This window comes from Myxocyprinus asiaticus, chromosome 27 (assembly GCF_019703515.2).
Source record: "Myxocyprinus asiaticus isolate MX2 ecotype Aquarium Trade chromosome 27, UBuf_Myxa_2, whole genome shotgun sequence".
In the NCBI taxonomy this organism is placed as follows: Eukaryota; Metazoa; Chordata; class Actinopteri; order Cypriniformes; family Catostomidae; genus Myxocyprinus; species Myxocyprinus asiaticus.
The window spans coordinates 5034005-5051100 of NC_059370.1; the positions used below are offsets into that span (position 1 = coordinate 5034005).

Consider the following 17096-nt stretch of genomic DNA (forward strand, 5'->3'; position numbering starts at 1 on the left):
TCACCGACAAGCATCATCTCATACCAAACATGTTTGCATCAGCTCCAGTGTGTTAACCTTTTTCCTGTGGTGTAACTGGAAACGCATGGCGTTCAGAAGTAATCGTGTTCACATAATGAGTGACAAGTGCAATTCGGAGGTTGCATTCTCCCTTTTGGTGCCCCTCTGTGGACATTACACCAGGAAAATGTCGCTCACACGTGCCCATCAAAACTTACCGCATTGACCTCTGCAGGCAGTGTTTCAAATTTCGGTAAACACAGACCAATTTTACCTAAAAAATAAGTCAACCTACATTTTCCGATTACACTATGAGATCAGTCTGGGTGCAGAGATCTCTACTAAACAAACATGGAAGTCTAATTGCAAAAACTGAAGCCTAATTAATGCAGTATCCATTTTTTTACACTCCTGAAACTTCACGTGATAGGAAAAAGTTGTCCCAAGTTGTTCCTGGCAGGCTACTCAGCCTAGGGCATCTGCTGCCTGCCAGGAATAAACCTAAGCACTTTTGTACAATGGGCAAAACTTCAATGCTTTCCCCTACTTTCTGTGGCTAACACTGGCATATATACATTTGCAGGGGGTACACGCTCAACTCAACTGCACATCCTTGCAGAGAAACTGATTGTGTGAAGCAGTGCACAATTATTCATTGCACGCGATGCATGTCTCAGGTATAATAAACACTTTTTACTGTAAGGAGAATGAAGATTTCACCCGCAAGTGGCGAGTGATACGGGCAATCAGCCGTATCTCTTCGCATCACGTGAAAACGCTCACTGACTTTCGTCTGAACCCGTTTCAAAAGCGAAACCGCCCGAGTGAGACCCTGCACGCACATGAGACTGGTATACCGGTGTACAGCAAGCTGCAGAGAGGTATACTTGAAGACACTGAACGGCAGCCAGAGAAAATAATAGTTTTGAGATTTTAAACTTCAGCAAATTTAATTTCAGCATTCAGTATGTGTTATATCTGTATGTATCGTGTCTAATAATGCATTGGCAAAGAACACTTTAGTTTCTCTTTACATTAAATTTGATATGAACTGAATCAAAATTTTATAGCATGTATACATAAACTTCATAAACATCAACAATTAAAACCTGTAAAAATGTGTCTAAGTAAATATACACCATAATTTAATCATGATTAATCACAGAAAAAATTGCAAATAATTGGTTACAATTTAATCGATTCACAGCCCTATTAATTAGCAAAGGTAACAGCTTTGGTTTGTCTCCCCCTGAAACAGTGGAATTACAACAGCAAGCAGTGATACTTTGAACCAGCAGGGGGAGTCAGGAGTTCACTCTTTTGTCAGGAGTTTTTTCTCTGGGTGCAACGAAAGCTTGCCAAAACAAGAGAGCATGCCAGAGGTTGAGTCACACACATGGATACACCAACACACACATACACACAATGACAGAGGCAGCCTGTATCCCATCTCCAACCCCCACCCCCCCCCACACACACACACACACACTGATACATATACACCTACATGCACACACTAATAAAACAAGAAAACACACACAAACCTCTTGTACATAAACACCCACACATGAATCTATGTACAGTAATAAGACAAACACACTCTCACTCTTGTTTCATATTCTCTCTGAATTATGGAGTATGCAAGTGGCTTGAGATGCATAAAATGAATACGGATGTAAAAGGCCGCTTTTTATGCTAGATCGTATGATGCACAAGTCTGTCTGATGATAAAATTTGGTGTGTTTGGTTGTTGTGAAACAGGGCTGTAACAGCCAACCTTTTTTCTTTTTTCTTTCTTTTTTAAACCACGTAAAAACAGTGAAACCGGCATCTTCTCCTCCAGATTTGTTATGTAGCTACAGAGATAAGCAACTGCTGCAACAGCTCATAATGGTGATACAGAACCAAATGTAATACAGTGTGATAAGAGCATTAAACTCGGGTTTGGACCAAGCAATCAAACCAAGTGTGTAAACAGCCTATGAAATCAGCTCTCACCTCGGTAGAATAATCTACACTCCCTGGAAAACTTCACACAGTCCCAGCGCACTTACAAACACCTACATACAGAATGATGTGGAACGATCAATAGGTACATCGCAGGCTACATTTAGCCAGAGGTGCTGGATATGTTTTGCTTCTATTTCTCTGCAGATTCTACAGAGCTGGGAGAGCTTTGCTTTCCTGCTCATGTGCTATTGGTGGAGGCAAGTGAGGTACTCTTGTGATTGGTTGCTAATATGAGCAAAGAGAGATAACGAGACAAGCAAAGGGGTTACAAGGCACGTCACGGTTTATAAAAAACCCTCCCATTAAACCATCAGCTTTTCACTATCCTATCAATTCCTGATGGATAAACGAAGTCCTTCCCAACACTTATTTCACTGGGAAATATGACACATTACCAAAGTAAAATGGGTCAGAGGATAAACTGGCAGCAAGTATTCTTTAAGTTAAAGAGATAGTCCACCCAAAAATGAAACTTATCATTCCTTCAACCTCAAGTTGCTCTAAACCTCTGTTAATTTATTTCTTCCATGGTTTCTGTATTTGTGCATATTCAAACCTGGCTTAAGAAGACACATCATGGCAGATGTGATGCCTTGGAGTGTACACCAATATGTTGATAAAAACCAAAAATCAGCTTGTTCAAAAAATTCGACAATGCAAGAAAAGTGTGTTTACGTGAGATTTCAAATAATTAGATTATTCTCTGCTTTGACGTCAAAACGTAAACAGTCATGCACACAACACTTGCACACATATCCAAAGTTCAGCCATGAAACTCTTTTTGGTGCAAGCTGATAAGTTCTTTGACTTGATAGCCGTTAGCCAGTCGGCTCGCTCACATGTGACATGTTAAGCCAATCGGCTCGCATGGTGTCAGCTGATTGGTTCTTTGACTTGTAATCAGGTAGCCAATCAACTTACATCTCTCTCTTTGTCTAACATTTAAATGGCTCAGTTTTGCAGATAAGGTACTTGTGCACTTCGAGAGTTTTTTTCTCTGAAAATGCTACTTGCTCACGTGGCTTGCTGGGGCTTTTCTTCTAACAGCTTGCACGGTAAGGTCTGCTTTTGACCATGACACATAGAAGTGTGTCTTTAACCACAGTCACTTAATTTTCATGAGATCACACTGGTACTAGAGACATATTTAGAGAGAGTGAAAAATGGAACCCATCCCAGAATAGATCACAGAGTTCTCCTGCTGTGTTTGTTCTGAAAGTGCACTGGCTATCACAAAACCATATTGTCACTCCCCAGAAACCCCATCACTATGCACACTTCCATCTAGGACATGAAGATTCACTCCTCTGGCCCGGGTCCAAGCGGACAGCTCTGTTAGTAGCCATCTGAAGGTGGGTCATTGGTACACTTTTCCAGTGCAAAATGAGAGCATGCTATTCTCAGCATCTCAAGTGCCCCAGGTGAAGTTTGGAAAGAAACAGGAGGTGTGACAATGATTGTGAGGATATGTAGATGTGTGCGTGTTTCTGTTGTTTAGTAGCTTGTATCAGACAGGTAATGTCATAACAAATAAGGGCGTTTAAAATTGATCATGCACATACATTGTGCTAACAGTGATGTCTTGGTTTGGAAATGAACAAGCCAGCGGAAAGGTGAAGGTGGTGTAGCAGTGTGAAATTATTTATTTGGTAGACACTTTAATGAAAAGAGACAGTTGTGCTTGAAAATCCCAGTTACAGAAATACTCAAACCAGCCCATCTGGCACCAACAATCATGCTACAGTCCAAATCATTGAGATCACATTTTTGATGGTTGATGTGAACATTAACTGAAGCTTCTGACCCATATCTGCATGATTATATACACTGCACTGCTGCCACACGATTTGCTGATATATATATATATATATATATATATATATATATACACACTGATGAGCCAAAACATTATTACCATCTGCCTTATATGCAGTTGGTCCTCGTGTGCCGCCAAAACAGCACTGACCAGCCAAGGCATGGACTCAACAAGACCCCTGCGGGTGTCCTATGTTATTTGGCACCAAGACATTAGCAGCAGATCCTTCAAGTCCTGTAAGTTGCGAGGTGGAGCCGCCGTGGATCGGACTTGTTGGTCCAGCACATCCCACAGATGCTCAAATGGATTGAGATCTGGGGAATTTGGAGGCCAGGGCAACACCTGGAACTCTTCATCATGTTCCTCAAACCATTCCCGAACAATGTGTGCAGTGTGGCAGGGCGCATTATCCTACTGAAAGAGGCCACTGCCATCAGGGAATACCATTGCCATAAAGGGGTGTACCTGGTCTGCAACAATGTTTTGGTAGGTGGCACGTGTCAAATTGACATCCACATGAATGGCCGGACCTAAGGTTTCCCAGCAGAATATTGCCCAGAGCATCACACTCCCTCCACCGGCTTTTCGTCTTCCCACAGTGCATCCTGGTGCTATCACTTCCCCAGGTAAACAGCGCACACGTACACGGCCGACCACATGATGTAAAAGGAAATGAGACTCTTCGGACCTGACGTCCTTCTTCTACTGCTCCAAGGTCCAGTTCTGACGCTCGCGTGCCCATTGTATGTGCTTTTGACGGTGGACAGGGGTCATCATGGGCACTCTAACCAGTCTGCGGCTATGCAGCCCATAAGCAGCAGGGTGCGATGCACTGTGTTGTGACACATTCCTCCAGTAACCATCATTACATTTTTTTGTGACTTGTGCCACAGTAGTAATACTTGCCCTTGCGCATCTATGAGCCTTGGGCACCCAACACCCTGTCTTTGAGATGCTCTGAGCCAGACGTCTGGCCCTTGTCAAAGTCGCTCAGGTCTGTACTCCTGCCCATTTCTCCTGCATCCAACACATTGACTGAGACAACTGATTGTTCTCTTACCATCTAATCTACCCAGACCTTGACATGTGCCCTTATTAGGAGGTGGTCAATGCTATTCACATAACCTGTGAGTGGTCATAATGTTTTGGATATATATATATATATACACACACACACACACACACACACCTACACTGGCAGCCAAAAGTTTGGAATAATGTACAGATTATGTTCTTATGGAAAGAAATTGGTACTTTTATTCACCAAAGTGGCATTCAACTGATCATAATGTATAGTCAGGACATTAATAATGTGAATAATTACTATTACAATAAAAAATAAAAAAAAATAAAAAAATGTTCAGAACTTCTTCAACTACTTCAAAAAGTTCTCAAGGCCTGCACCCCTGAGTCTTCTCTTTACTGTTGAAACAGCAAAGTCTTTACATTATTCCAAACTTTTGGCTGCCAGTGTGTATATATATATATATATATTAGGGCTGTTGATATAACATGCTAATAAAGTGTGATTAATTACATAAAAAATAACATGTAAAAAAAAAAAAAAAAAAAAATTGTGCTAAAACAAATTATGCTAAAATACTGACTGAGCACAACAGAATACAGGGATCTCAAAATTTTAAACTACGTTTAACTTGACACAGGGCATTTAGGGTGCAAAATGCTGAAAACCATTGAGATGTGATCCAAACAAAATGCGACGCTCCAGAAGAACGCTTCCTGTAATAGACTGAAAAACTTAGTTGCAAAATGGATTGCTGTCAAATGTAGGCAAATAACATGCTCATGTTACGGAAATAAAACAAACAATAAGTAGACTCCAAAAGTCACATTTTGTATTGTCTAATAAAGTTTTACATGTGTGTTCTCATAATAATGTAATGTATTTAAATAATAAGAATTATTATATTTATATTATATTATATTATTTAGAATTATTTTAATGAAATTTATTTGGGGGCCTTTCTTAGTTATTACTGATAAAAAGATTAATTGCGATAATTTTTGTTAATTAATGGGCACATCATGTAATTGAACAGCTTTCAGCTGAATGAAAAAAAAAACAATAAAAAAGGATGGATGGATGATAAAAGATGGATGGATGGATGAATGGATTGGCAGATGATGGATGAAAAAAGATATACAGATTGATGGATAGATGGATGAATCAATGCACAGGTGGATGGATGGATGGATGGATGACAAAAGATGGATGGATGGATGGATGGATAAAATTATGCATGGATGGATATAAAAGATGGATGGATGGATGGATGGATAAAATTATGCATGGATGGATATAAAAGATGGATGGATGGATGGATGGATGATGGATGGATGGATGACACATATGGATGGATGAAAAAATATGGATGTATGGATGATGGATCCATTCATGCAAGTTGTCACAATAATTTCTGTCATTTCCACATTTTCAGTGTTTTCAGAGTTTCAACTACATTTTCTTAATCAGTAACGCAAATTTAAAGTAGTCAAAAAAGTGCTATAAACATGTTACTACTGCAAGCTGTAGCTGGCATGACTTGTATTTACTTAAAACTTTAAGGCGGTATTTAGACTTCAGTTTATCTTTCAGTTTTAGTGGATTGAATTTGTACAGTGTAGATAGGATAGCATAAAACAGAAAGTCAGGAAAATAAAATGAGAGAGAGGAAGAGAGAGAGAGAGAGAGAGAGAGATGATGATGATGATGATGACAGAAGAAAATATCTATTTTTTCTCTATATTTGCATGAAAATGAAACAGAAGATGAGAGTAGCACATACCAAAGACAGTTCTGGCAGGAACAGATTCCTTATTTATCCAGAAAGACACTTGGGAAAGGATTACAGTCATGATGCAGGGGATGTACGTCTGAATCATGAAATAGCCCATTTTCCGTTTCAAGTGGAAGTACACCGTCATCACAACATATTCACCTGAAAGAGCAGAGCAAAAAGGAAGTGACTTATTATCCTGACCGCAGACACATGAAGGAACAAGGTCAGAGTAACAGTCTGTCAAAATGTTAGACTTATTTTAGCTGAATATCAAAGTTTTTCTGGCTGTTGTTTAGTTGCGCTGGCAGATTCATTTTATTTTTAATAGAATCAGGCTTGCAGCCGAACGGGAAAACACTGCTCCAGTAATCAAAACAAAGGCTAAAATCTCCAAACCTCTTATGTAATTCTGATCAGAATGAAGAAAAAAATAAATAGCACTATATTTTTTTTATTTTTTTTTTTTACCATCTGTTTCACTGAGACACACAATTTCTTAGGGGTTAACTGATATGTCCTAAAAAATAAGCCTATTTGAAACTATCCACAATGACCTTTAAGTTTAAGCTAACATTTGGCATGAGTCATGAGTAAAAATTGTTTTTTCTTTTAATCTACAGTAGACATTGATATCTAATATTCTCTGTATACACTGATCAGGTGACTTGGACACAGACCAGGTATCTCTCAACATATGCGTGTTTATAGTAGATAGACTTATCTGTAACGTAGCCAAAGATCTTTGTAGAGCAGATTGAAAAATTAATATGTATTTCAACCCACTGGGGGGGGGGGGGGGGTGCTGGATATGAAAATACTAACTGTGAAAAGATGAAAAATCTGTGACAATTTTAGACAAATATAATGTAAATACTGCCGTATGAGTAATCATTTGTGGAAAGCAGTTCTTAAAGTCAACGTGAAAGTCCATTCTCAACCCATTTTACTTCCCGTAATGTGACTTTTCTGCATGAAACATGGTATTCATTGAGAAAAAGTGTGTGAAATGACTTGACTTTACCCATCTGAAATTGACTGGATTGTTAAAAAAAAGTGGGCGCTACATAGCAGAATGGATACAGGTGGTTTGAGGTTTTATTTATTTTTTTTATGTATATTTTGGGTTTTTAGTGACCTGGGACCTCATTCCACCCCCTTTAACTCATCCATTTGGAGTTATGCCCCCACCTCTTTAGTATTCATCAACCTTTCTCTAATGAATAGTGAAACAATAAATAAAAAATAATAAAAAAATAAAATAAAAAAAGCTAATTACCAAAAGTATATGGGGTTGTTAGTGATCAGACACATGTAATAGTGTTGTAATATATGTTTGCGCCTTCATAAATCATATTTTTATGATTATTTTATATCTATATAACTTTAATATCCCAGGATATCTATTTATTTGTTTATTACTAGACAAATGCTATATATACACACAAATGACTACTATATCATGTTGATTTTCTGATGGTGAATTATCAATATCCCGTATGTGTGTACACATAGCCTGTATTTTACATGCTATTTGTTACTCAAGGTGGTGCTGATTTTTCAGTGATTGATTAATTTATTTTTGACATTGCTATTTGAGGAAGAAGCAACATGGAATTAAACTATAGCAAGTGTAACACATGAACAGTATGTTGCATCACATAAAATTTTCACTTTGAAGTCAACAGTCCTATCTATTTGATAAAAAAATAAAAAAAATAAAAAAATAAATAAGAACACATATATATTCTGTTATTTTCTAATTTTCTTGAAAATGCTTTGAAACTTTTACACTATCTGGGCATTTTGTAGATTCATTTTGGTATAGATATACAAGTTAGGGTTGCTAAAGACCCGAGGTATGTAATAATGTTTGGCAAACACCCATGCCACTAATAGTTGCCACGGAAACTGTTAATAGTTAAAAATAGTTTAAATGATTTCCTTTAACAGAGTTACCGTCTTTTTCAGGGTGAGATATAAGTAAAGTACACAAAACAATACTAACACGGATTGTTCACCAACATTTCTAACATCATTTACTCACCTTCATTCCAAACTCCATTTGACTCATATGATATATTTCATGTTTTCTAAATTCATACGATAGTTTTGTGTGAGGAACTGACCGAAAAAGCACATGTTGTCAGCCACTGTCTGTGCTTATTAGACATATAGTTTTCTTCCTGTAGGGGGCGCTTGACGGCTCAGAAAACTGAATCCTCCATTTAAATCTCTCAGAATGTTTTATATCTCATTGCAGATATTTTACACTGGATAGTATATATTTTTTATATATATAAAAACTGGTAATTGCAAGGATTCATGCCTGTAAATGGAAGCCCACCTCAGCAGTATCTAATGTAAGCATAAATACAGTAAAAATTGTCATCCAGTAATAATAAACAACCGTGATTGGCCCATCCTGGCCAGTGCTGAGGAAAGTAACAGGTACCACGTGGCAGCTCTGTCAACATGCTGTTTTGGTAGCGGTCCAGACCTCTAGACGATAATTTACACCTGATTCATGATGCCAGAAACTTTAATGACCATTGAAATAAAAATTAAAAAAATGCCTTCAGGTGGTGCCCCCCTGGACATGGTGCCCCTGGGCATGTGCCCAGTTGCCCGTATGGTTAATCTGGTTGCCCAAATAGTTAAACTACCCATGCATTTAAGGATTAAGACAGTAAATAGGGTCAGTTTTGATTTCATGTTGACATTAAATAATGCAAATATCTGCACCAAATAAAACACTGTTTTTGTGTGTAATTGTGAGTGTGTATCTGTACCTGTGATTGACTTTACAGTCTCACTGGACACAGTCTGTCCGATCAGGTCGTACTGGACCAGACTGGACGACTCAGGTGGGACCTCCACTGAATGCTGAGGGCCTTTGGTCCAGGTGTAGATCATCTCAGTCTTTGGGTACGCATCTGACACACAAAAGAGAACCATCATAACAAGAACTTTAAAGAGACTTGGACATTCATGGCAGTTTATCAGAACATGCCTGTGACATATGTGTTTCCATTGAAAGAAACATTTTTTTTTACCTTTCCCTCAACTCTCAGACCTTCACCATGGCCAAATTACTTGAGGAAATAAACCTTTTTATTAATTTTTATTCATTATTATAACAAGTATTAAATGTAATATTAAGAGTGGAGACAGGAAACAGGATGGGAAAAACTTGGGCAAAAGGGGGGATCGAACCCGGATCCAACTGCACAAAAAATACACATGCTCACCATCTTTACACACTACACCATTTCAGCAACACTTAAGGTGTAGTTTGTTTTCAATTTATTTGTTTCCACTAGACCATTGGGGTGCAAATAGCTGTGATGTGTGGTAGGTGCTATTTACACCTATTGCAAATAGTCACTCCTCTTTATTTTACATAAGAAATGTCAGTGAACAAATTTTGTTACTCATTCCATATTTATTTATGCACTACAAATGATGTATGTCAATAACCTGTAATATGCTTCCCTCGTCTCGTTCCAGACCCTGATATTTTCTTATGTTGTACACAACAGTGATTTTCCTATTAAAATCATGGTTAGGTTAAGGGTTTGGGTGAGGGGTTTAACTTTGGAAAAATTTTAATAACATACTGTAGTTTGTTGGTTCATTTATTTTTTTCACTCTGGGAGTAAAAGTTGTACGTTCTTGTATGAGCCAACTCGTAAGATTTCTGTAGTGGAAATGGCGATGGAAATGCCATTTTAATTTTATCTTTTTACATTTTTGAAATAAAATGGCTGATTCCTTTGTCTTGCTAAGGCTAATTTCACAGCTAACATTTTATGTATCCTAAATACACTGAAATAATATTTTCACACTATTTGCATAATTTGGAAAAATTCCAGCTTGATTAGGAATGTCGCCCAATGAAACTATTCTGCTCAAAATTGATATGTACTTTGAATTTTCATTGTTTTCTTTAAGCATCACTTGCCTCATGTTTCATCTCAAGCATGCTCTTCACTGACACTTTTTGTTGACTTGATTAACAAGTACACTAACTTTTAAAAAAACTTTATGAGGAGCAAAATTGTTTGGTGTGGTGGACACCTCAATCGTAATTTTTGAAAAATTGATAGGAATCATTTTTACAGAATAAATATTCAAATGGTTTATGTTTATTTTACTCTTTGTTTAGATGATCATAGTTTTAACATATTATAATTTGAATTTTTATAATGGATTTTTATAGTTTAATATTGAAAATCTGGGTCTGGGACAAGACTGAAACAGTCAAATCTGTACATAAAAGACATTTGAAAAGTATCAAAAGTAAATTTCGAAGTTTCAAATTCAGTGAAACTTGGAAATGACATTCATAACAAACAAACAAACAAAAAAAATCCCCAGGACATGTCATTGCCCAAAGCTGATAAAACAGCTATACGTGTCTCTGCATATACTGTAGACATCGAGATCAGGTTTGAATGACCATTTACATTTACATTTATTCATTTGGCAGACGCTTTTATCCAATGCGACTTACAAGAGAGGAAAACATAAGCGAATCATCTTAGGAGACAGTGGTATAAAAAGTGCTGTATTACAAAGTATCACTAGCATCATAATAGTATTCAAAATAGAATAAATAAAGAATTTTTTATTTTTTATTTTTTTAATGACTGGTTAAGTGCTCATGGAAAAGATCAGCTAAGTCAGCTTCACGGATGGAGTTGGGAAGGTCGTTCCACCAACGTGGTATGATGAAGCTGAAAGTCCGGGAAAGTGTTTTGGTGCCTCTTTGTGTTGGTACAACAATGCAACGTTCCTTAGCCGACCGCAGACTTCTAGTGGGCACGTAGCTCTGCATAAATGAATTTAGGTATGCTGGAGCAGACCCAGTAACAGTTCTGTATGCCAGCATCAGAGCATTGAATTTGATACGTGCATCAACCGGTGGCCAGTGGAGAGAGACAAGGAGTGGTGTAACATGTGCTTTCTTTGGTTCATTAAAGACCAGACGTGCTGCTGCATTCTGGATCATTTGGAGGGGTCTAGTTGCACATGCAGGGAGGCCTGCAAAGAGAGCGTTACAGTAGTCCAGTCTAGTTATGACAAGTGACTGGACAAGCAGTTGTGTGGCATGTTCAGAGAGGAAGGTTCTTATCTTCCTGATATTGTAGAGCGTAAATCTACATGATCTTGTGGTCTTTGAGATGTGGTCTGTGAAATTTAGTCTGTTGTCGATGGTTACCCCTAGATTTCTGACCGATTTGGAATGCGTTACTGTAGTTGCACCCAGCTGCGCGGTGATGTTGTGTTCAACATCAGGGTTGGCTGGAAAGACAAGGAGTTCAGTCTTGGCTGGGTTGAGTTGCAGGTGGTGCTCCTTCATCCAGGCCGAGATGTCCGCCAGGCAGGCAGAAATTCGAGCAGTCACTGTGGTGTCGTTGGGCTGGAAAGACAAGTAGAGTTGCGTGTCATCAGCGTAACAGTGGTAAGAGAAACCATGTGCTTGAATGATGGGTCCCAGTGATGTTGTGTATATAGAGAAGAGAAGTGGCCCAAGCATGACCAGTGTTTCTCAGCACAGCTGCCAATGTCCTATGCAACGTGGGCCAATCACAAATGTGAGCCAAAGACCTAATGAAATGTTCCCTCACTTAGAATCACACAGATTGCATTTATGGATGAGATATCCATACATCAAACAGAAACACACTCTGAGCAGAAACTGACTGCACATCCATGAGTCTGTCTGCACGATCCCTCTGCTCCTGTCCTCCTTTGAGAACATCATCACAATCTCTTTCTCTCTCTCTCTCTATATATATATATTATATTATATTATATCTTTGTCTAAAAAACTAATTTCAAACATTTATGCATGCATCTTCAGATCAAAAGATTATTAAGATCATCAGAAACATTTCAGTCAAATGTTTCAAAACTTTTGACTGGTAGTGTATATCAGTTGTGCTCAAAAGTTTGCATACCCTGGCAGAAATTGTGAAATTTTGGCATGGATTTTGAAAATATGACTGATCATGCAAAAAAAACTGTCTTTTATTTAAGGATAGTGATCATATGAAGCCATTTATTATCACATAGTTGTTTGGCTCCTTTTTAAATCATAGTGGTAACAGAAATCACCCAAATGGCCCTGATCAAAAGTTCACATACCCTTGAATGTTTAGCCATGTTACATTCACACAAGGTGACACACACAGGTTTAAATGGCAATTAAAGGTTAATTTCCCACACCTATGGCTTTTTAAATTACAATTAGTGTCTGTGTGTAATGAGTCAATGAGTTTGTTAGCTCTCACGTGGATGCACTGAGCATTCTAGATACTGAGCCATGGGGAGCAGAAAAGAACTGTGAAAAGACCTATGTAACAAGGTAATGGAACTTTATAAAGATGGAAAAGGATATAAAATATATACTTGTTGCACAATACTTGTTGACCCCTCTCCAAACATAGCGCTTATGGTTGTGACCATAAAACTCTATTTTGGTCTCGTGACTCCAAATGACAGTGTGCCAGAAGCTGTGAGGCATGTCAAGGTGTTGTCGGGCATATTGTAACTGGGCTTTTTTGTGGCATTGGCTTCTTTCTGGCAACTTGACCATGCAGCTCATTTTTGTTCAAGTATCGTCGTATTGTGCTCCTTCAAACAACCACACCGTCTTTTTCCAGAGCAGCCTGTATTTATCCTGAGGTTACCTGTGGGTTTTTCTTTGTATCCCGAACAATTCTTCTTGCAGTTGTGGCTGAAATCTTTCTTGGTCTACCTGATCTTGGCTTGGTATCAAGAGATCCCCGAATTTTCCACTTCTTAATAAGTGATTGAACAGCACTGACTGGCATTTTCAAGGCTTTTGATATCTTTTTATATCCTTTTCCATCTTTATAAAGTTCCATTACCTTGTTACGCAGGTCTTTTGATAGTTCTTTTCTGCTCCCCATGGCTCAGTATCTAGCCTGCTCAGTGCATCCACGTGAGAGCTAACAAACTCATTGACTATTTATACACAGACACTAATTGCAATTTAAAAATCCACAGGTGTGGGAAATTAATCTTTAATTGCCATTTAAACCTGTGTGTGTCACCTTGTGTGTCTGTAAAAGGCCAAACATTCAAGGGTATGTAAACTTTTGATCAGGGCCATTTGGGTGATTTCTGTTATCATTATGATTTAAAAAGGAGCCAAACAACTATATAATAATAAATGGCTTCATATGATCACTATCCTTAAATAATAGACAGTTTTTTTGCATGATCAGTCATATTTTCAAAATCAATGCCAAAATTTCTCAATTTCAGCCAGGGTATGCAAATTTTGAGCACAAATGTATATCCTCCATGCCGTCTCTTTCTCCATCTCTGTTTCTGAACCCCCACACTCTGGGAAATAAAGCGGTGAAAGGGTTTCTAAGACACCAACTAACAACCCCATAGAGATGGAGAGAGAGTTAGAGAGGGAGACACTAAGAAGCAGGTTTTCTGCATATGATCCAAAAGTCAAGCTGGGCATGACGGAATTATTCAGGGGATCTTGAATAAAAACCAAGAGGGAGAAAGAGACATTTTAGTAAAGCAAGACTCTCTGCTCTAACTGAGCTGACTCACTGCCTACATAGGCAGCATCCTTACAGGACCTCCTAAGTGACCGATTTGGGATTCTCTACAAAGGCAGCAACTCCGCACAGCAGTCAGCACAACAGACTCGACTCACAATTGATTTCTGTGGAGTTTGACATTAGCACGTTGCTAAGCTAATGCCTTGATATTCTAAAAAGCATAGAAACACATTAAACACAAATATTGGGTAAAATAAGCTCCTTTCCTGTGCTCCTTGTGAGAGAAGTGCTATATGGTACACAGAGTTGCTGCCTATGTAGAGGGTCCAAATTAGTTACTTACAGAATGAGGTTACATGTCATAGAAGCTGTGAACGTTGTTAGTAGGTAGCATGGCCACTCATTAGGTTTTGGGACAGACCCATTGTCACATTTTTAATTACATTAAACTATTTTTAGCTATACTTTTCAGTATTGAATGAAATATGAACTTATTTATAATCAGCATCTCTCTTTTGGCTTGTCCACAATTTTTTATATATTTTTCACCATGAAGGATATGTCCTGTCTTAGAAATGGGCTAAAATCAGGTATATTTGAAGGCATAGCTATTCTGCCATAATTGGAGCAGTCTACATGTCAGAAGTTTGCTTATGATGCCTTAAAATACTGCTTCCATATGCAGCTGGCTAGGTTCTTGAACACCGCAAATGATTATAAACTAGATCTTTTCATTTTCTGAAGAAAACATGAGTGGTGTTTGCCATTGCAAAAGTTGCAGACACAGTTTTAGGGTGTTGTGGGTGGTTGCCAGTGTGTTGCTATGCAGCTGCTAAGGTGTTTTGAATATTTGAACGTTTCAGAGTTTCTTTATCAGTAATTATATTAAAGGTGCATTTTTTCCCTCATTAAAAAGTTGTACCCTAAAAGAAATGAATAGTAATTTTTAAACATATGTATAAAATCATGACCACTCACATGAGATAAAGACTTCAGTAATCAGTATCAGTAACCTTATAAAATGCTGTTTTATCCTACATGGGGCGGGGGTGCCCTCATGGGGGCTGCAGTTTTAGAATCACATAACCAGCTGAATACTACTCGCTTAATCTCAGAAACTGCCCTGTTATTGGACACTTTCACTCATGGATTAAATGAATCATGACTCACTGTGAATAGTGAATTTCTACAATGGCCTCCGTAACTGAAAAATAATGATTTTGAATGATTGATTCTGAATGCTGCATCAACGCCGCTAGGTATCACTGTAAATCCAAGATTACACAATCAAAAAAGTTACTGAGTGCCCCATTAAATGAATTAAAAGTGGTTGAAAAAGTGCAATGATCTTACAATAATACTACAAGTTGTACGTTTGGCACCACTTTGATTTTACATTAAAATATTTAAGGTAGCAATGAAACACAAGGTTCAATTTCAGTACATGATTCTCACAAAAACCTTTCAAGAAGAACCCATTTTTGGTCCCATTTTACTCCAAAATCAAAAGAAACAAAGAGGAAATTATATTTAAAAAAAATTACACTGAAGCTTATTTTTAGGGCCATTAAGATTTTTTTTTTTTAATTGTGACATTATTTCCATGGCAGTTACACACATTTAATCCCCCAGCTCTGTCACAGTGTGTTTCCCTCGTGTTTCCAAGGACTCTTTTTTTAATTTTGAAGTGGTTTTTGTCCTCTGTCTTCTTTTTCCCCCTGGACTACATTTCCCGTAATGCACTGCCCTCATCACTGCCATCTATTCCCCATTGTTCTCATCTGTTCTCCATTCCCTCATTAGCCCTTGTGTGTGTATAAATACCTTCTAGTTTTGTTCCCTCTTTATCAGTTCTTGTTTGTTGTTATTTGAGTTAATGTTTGTTTGTTTCACTTTCATCATCTTCATTAAAAGCCTGCAATTAGATCCAACATCTCCCGTCTTATCTCAGCAACTACTCCTTACAGAAGAACTGACCAACATGGATCTAGCGGCTGTCAGAATTCTTCTTCTCAAGCAAGGGGACCGTCCAGTTGAGGATCACGTCCATGAGTTTTTAAAACTAGCGAATTTAGTGCACTATCCTGACCGCTCTCTGGTGGTTTTCTTCCGGACCGGTCTGAATAGTGCACTGAAGGAACTGATGCCTCTGGCTGATCCTCACTGGACATTCTGTGAGTATGTGGAGAAGGCTCTGGAACTTTGCAGTTCCCCTTTCACAGTGGATTATGGCGGGAACCCCGGGCCAAAACCTGCATCCACGGCTCCTTGCTCCAAGCCTCCCTCGACCAACGAGCCAGCGCCCGTGCCTGCCACGAACAATGAGCCAGCATTCACGCCTGTTTCAGCCCTAGTGGAATTTTCGGGGGAGGCCACCACGGCTCCGCCCTTCGAGCCTCCCACAGCTGTGCTCATGGTAGTCCGGAAGCGGAGAAGGAGAAGAAGGGCTCCTGCTCCCCAGTGGCTGCCAGGGCTCCCGACCACGGAGGTCATTCCCCAGTGGCTGCCAGGGCTTCCGACCACGGAGATCGTTCCCCATTGGCTGCCAGGGCTCACGACCACGGAGGTCAGTTCCCAGTCACTAACAGCTCCGCCCTCAAAGTCTTCCATGGCTCCACCCCTCAGGCCTCTCTTGGCTCTGCCTGCCTTCAAGCCTCCCTCGGCTCTACCCTCAGAATCTTCCATGGCTCCACCCTCACCCCCTGAAACTCCACCTCCTATGGTTCAGCCCACTCCACCACTATCTCCACCTCTTGATTCTCAAATCCCCGATCCTCTTGTGGCTCCACCTGCTCCACCTCCGGTTCCTCCTCAAGACCCATATCCTCCATCCTCCTGTGGCTCTGCCCAACCCCATTCCGGGTCCTTCTCCTGAGTGTCCAGCTTTTGATCCTCCAGCAACTCCACCTCTTGACT

The 17096-nt window shown here is 39.1% G+C and overlaps 1 protein-coding gene across 2 annotated transcripts in view; it reads right to left on the reverse strand.

Annotated features, from left to right (window-relative positions):
- gabra4 (gamma-aminobutyric acid type A receptor subunit alpha4) overlaps positions 1-17096 on the reverse strand; it is a 58205-nt gene that overhangs the window by 23367 nt on the left and 17742 nt on the right. For both annotated transcript variants that reach the window (XM_051658566.1, XM_051658567.1), the window contains 2 exons: positions 9417-9560; positions 6634-6786 (listed from right to left, as the gene is read on the reverse strand). In XM_051658566.1, the coding sequence (XP_051514526.1) occupies positions 6634-6786; positions 9417-9560 (297 nt within the window). The remainder of the gene's footprint in view (positions 1-6633; positions 6787-9416; positions 9561-17096) is intronic.